Genomic DNA, 4,468 nt, shown 5'->3' with positions numbered 1-4,468 from the left:
GGGGACTAGTCCAACTTCAACATCCCTTCATCAGATCTTAGAATCTTTTCTGTCCGTCTAATTTATATCAACACGTGGCTAGGGGCTGGCGAGACAGCTCAGCAACTGAGAGCTGGCTGCTCTTCCAGAGGACCTGGCTTCGAGTCCCAACACTCACGCTGCGGCTCACAACCGCCTGTCACTTTAGTTCCAGGGGACTGAAGGTCTTCCATGCAAGTGGTGTACAGACACCCAACCAGACAGAATACCCCTACACGTAAAAATCAAGTTATTTTTAAAATGGAAATGTTAGAACTAGGTGAAAGGGCACAATAGGAAAATATTTCTCCCCCCGAGGCATAATACACCAGTATAAGAACATTTATCCCACTTTGAACTTCCGCCATAAGGATAGGTAACGTGATATTTAATTATTTTTAATAATGTTGAACCTGAAAGTGAAAAACTAAACATTACAAATCCAGAATGGGGGTGGGTGGGGGGTGGATGGGGCGGGACCTGGGGCACTGTGACGCTGTACAAAACAAAGCACCTGCGCATGCGCTGCTGCAGACGCCGTCGTCGTTCCCCAACGGTCGCGGATCCGGGTCGAGAAGGGACCTGCTGTCTTTGCTCCCGGGGCCACCTCGCAGCCAGCCTGCAGCCATGGCCACGGCCAGCGGTGCCAAGGTGGACCCCGACACCCTGCAGGTGCTCCGGGACGTGGCCAACCGCCTGCGGATCCACTCCATCCGGGCGACGTGCGCCAGCAGCTCGGGCCACCCCACGTCGTGCTGCAGCGCGGCCGAGATCATGGCCGTGCTCTTCTTCCACACCATGAGGTACAAGCAGACGGACCCAGAGCACCCGGACAACGACCGCTTCGTGCTCTCCAAGGGCCACGCGGCGCCCATCCTCTACGCCGTCTGGGTGGAGGTGGGCGGCCTCTCCGAATCGGACCTGCTCAACCTGCGAAGGATCCACTGCGACCTGGAGGGCCACCCCACCCCTCGGCTCCCGTTTGTGGACGTGGCGACAGGGTCCCTTGGGCAGGGCCTGGGTGCCGCCTGTGGAATGGCTTACACCAGCAAGTACTTCGACAAGGCCAGCTACCGCGTGTTCTGCCTCATGGGCGATGGCGAGGCCTCGGAAGGCTCCGTCTGGGAGGCCTTGGCCTTTGCGTCCCACTACAGCTTGGACAATCTGGTGGCCATCTTCGATGTGAACCGCCTGGGCCAGAGTGGCACCGCGCCCCTAGCGCACGGCACGGACATCTATGAGAAGCGCTGCCAAGCCTTTGGGTGGAACACCTACGTGGTGGACGGTCACGACGTCGAAGCTCTCTGCCAGGCCTTTTGGAAAGCGGCCCAAGTCAAGAACAAACCCACTGCCCTGATTGCCAAGACCTTCAAGGGTCGGGGTATTCCAAATATTGAGGATGAGGAAAACTGGCATGGGAAGCCCATGCCGAAAGACAGCGCTGATGGAATTGTCAAAGTAATTGAGAGTCAGATACAGACAAACAGAAATCTCACACCAAAGCCCCCTATTGAAGACTCACCCCAGATCAGCATCACCACTATAAAGATGACCTCTCTGCCCGCTTACAAGCTGGGTGACAAGGTAGCCACCCGAGAAGCATGTGGCTTGGCTCTTTCTAAGTTGGGCCACACCCACAAAAGAGTTATTGTTCTAGACGGTGACACAAAAAACTCGACTTTTTCCGAGATATTCAAGAAAGAACACCCCGAGCGTTTCATCGAGTGCTTTATTGCCGAACAGAACATGGTAAGTGTGGCGCTGGGGTGTGCCACACGAGGACGGACTATTGCTTTTGTTAGTACCTTTGCCGCCTTCCTGACCCGCGCCTTTGATCAGATCCGAATGGGAGCCATCTCCCAAACCAACATCAACTTTATTGGTTCCCACTGCGGGGTATCTATTGGAGAAGATGGGCCTTCCCAGATGGCCCTGGAGGATCTAGCCATGTTCAGAAGCATTCCCACCTGCACGGTTTTCTACCCAAGTGATGCTGTCTCCACAGAACATGCTGTGTATCTGGCAGCCAACACCAAGGGAATGTGCTTCATTCGGACCAGCCGGCCAAAAACTGCAGTTATTTATGCTGCACAAGAAACCTTTGGGATTGGACAGGCCAAGGTGATCTGCCACAGTGCAGATGACAAGGTGACGGTTATTGGAGCAGGAATTACTCTACATGAAGCCTTAGCAGCCGCTGACAAGCTTTCTCAAGAAGGTATTTTTATTCGTGTCATCGACCCATTCACTATCAAACCTCTGGATGCCGCCACCATTATCTGCAGTGCCAAAGCCACAGGTGGCCGGATCATCACCGTGGAAGATCACTACCGAGAAGGTGGCCTCGGGGAAGCTGTGTGTGCGGCTGTCTCCAGAGAGCCTGGCATCGTCGTTCATCAGCTTGCAGTAACAGAAGTGCCGCGAAGTGGGAAACCTAGTGAATTGCTGGACATGTTTGGAATCAGTGCCAGACACATTATAGCAGCTGTGAAAGATACCTTAGTGAAATGAGCTGGCCCTTAATACATCAAGGCTGTTGGCTTTGGTCTTAAACACTGGTGTCTTTGTGTTATATTGATGTTTGCTTTTATATAAATATAGCTGTTTTTGCTATTTTTGCTAATTTATTATATAAAATTTGCTTTTATATAAATTAGCTGTTCAGGTGAACCACACATTTTTAAGTTACAAAATAGACAACAAAGCCACCTAATTACAAAGTTTTCTGATAAGACTATAATTAACCAACTGGGATGAGGATAATGCGGATAATGCAGCTATAACTGTTTATCAAATGTGTATAGTTTTCTCGTAAATTAAGGGAACATGAATTAAATTGTAGATATGATTAGCCCAGATCCTGTAGCAAATTTGAGTATTTGCATAATGGCATTGCCAGGCCACGCCTTCTCTCTTCTGGGTCACATTGATGATGGAATTTCCTCAGCAGCTTGCCTGCTTCACCTCCCTTTGGCAGGGACAGCTCTCTCAAGAACCACTTTTCTATAAAGAAATGACTAGTTCCAGTTTATTACATATTAATGTGTTGTTTTGTGAAAGTGGTTTTTGTTTTTTTATTGTTCATCTTCTGAGAATAATAGATGTGATAAAGAATTTTAAAATAAGCTGTTTGATGTCTGTTGTGTGTATGTAGCTGCCTTCTCCCTGATATAGCTGTGGGTATGAAGAAACTTGTCTCTAACTCGTAGGCAAGAGAGGCAAAGAGGTCGAGGCTGGAGATAAGTCAGTAAGAAATGATGGGTTAAAAAGAAACCTTTAGTTTTATCTTCATAATATCTTTGAAGTGCAAAAAAGAAATCCCAGTCCATAAAATTAAAACAATTAAAAAACAGAAACAAAAACTCCCAACAACCCTGAGTTCAGCCCGAAGCTGTAGTAGCAATTGAAAAATGCTCTAGAGTGGCAGATAATACATCATTGCTGCCCTCATTAACCTTTTTCATGTCTTTGGAGACCTAACCACCTGGCACTTGTTGGAGTTATTGATGGGGTAAGGAAAACACTATGCTGGAGTTGGAAAAACAGAGTTCTGGTGTTTCTGCTACTGCCCTACCCCCTTATCCTTCCTCTTATGATAATCACTCCTTTTTGCCTATGATTTTTAAGATAACTTTGAAAAATAGTTAACATAAGAACATTGTAAATTTTAGAGAGTGTATAGATGAAGGTTTGCTTCACATTTCACCCTCACAAATGTATTTGCTTACATGTAATCTGTAACTATGGGCCTTCTACTAGAACCACCTCAATCTAGTAACAGCAGATAGCACATTTACCCACAAGTGCAGTGGGTGCTAATGCATGTAAGTCTCTTCTTAGCTTTCTTGCCTCATGGAAATATGAGGTTGATTTAGAAGCTGTGAACTAGACAAGCTACCAAAACAAGATTGCTGATAGTCGGGTGGTGGTGGTACACACCTTTAATCCCAGTACTTGGGAGGCAGAGGCAGGCTGATCTCTGTGAGTTGGAGCCCAGCCTGGTCTACATAAGTGAGCTCCAGGAAAGGCGCAAAGCTGCACAGAGAAACCCTGTCTCGAAAAACCAAACCAAACCAACCAAACAAACAAACAAAAAACCCAACAAACAAAAGATTGCTGATAATTTAGGGGTACATACTGGTTTCTTTGTAACTAGAGTTTTCCTGCCTGGCCCACAGTCAGGACAAATCTCTGTCACCCGCTAGCCCACAGTTGCTCAGACCCAACCAAGTAAACACAGAGACTTATATTGTTTAAACTGTTTGGCCTAATGGCTCAGGCTTCTAGCTATCTAGTTCTTACATCTTAAACTAATCCATTTCTAGAAATCTATACCTTGCCACGTGGCTCGTGGCTTACTGGCATCTTCACATGCTGCTTATCATGGCGTCGGCTGGCAGTGTCTCCCTCTGTTTTCCTGTTTTCTCAATTCTCCTCTCTGTTAGTCTCG

The 4,468-nt window shown here is 47.6% G+C and overlaps 1 protein-coding gene across 1 annotated transcript; it reads left to right on the top strand.

Moving 5' to 3' along the window:
* Positions 1-542: 542 nt before the first annotated feature.
* Positions 543-2,571, top strand: Tktl2 (transketolase like 2). Its single transcript, XM_006987554.4, has one exon. It carries the CDS (start codon positions 646-648, stop codon positions 2,527-2,529), a length of 1,884 nt encoding a protein of 627 aa, XP_006987616.1. The 5' UTR covers positions 543-645; the 3' UTR covers positions 2,530-2,571.
* The last annotated feature ends 1,897 nt before the right edge of the window (positions 2,572-4,468 follow it).

Source organism: Peromyscus maniculatus, chromosome 17 (genome assembly GCF_049852395.1).
Source record: "Peromyscus maniculatus bairdii isolate BWxNUB_F1_BW_parent chromosome 17, HU_Pman_BW_mat_3.1, whole genome shotgun sequence".
Classification (NCBI taxonomy): domain Eukaryota; kingdom Metazoa; phylum Chordata; class Mammalia; order Rodentia; family Cricetidae; genus Peromyscus; species Peromyscus maniculatus.
The sequence above is the reverse complement of the archived record's forward strand: the minus strand, read 5'-3'. Positions and strand labels throughout refer to the sequence as shown.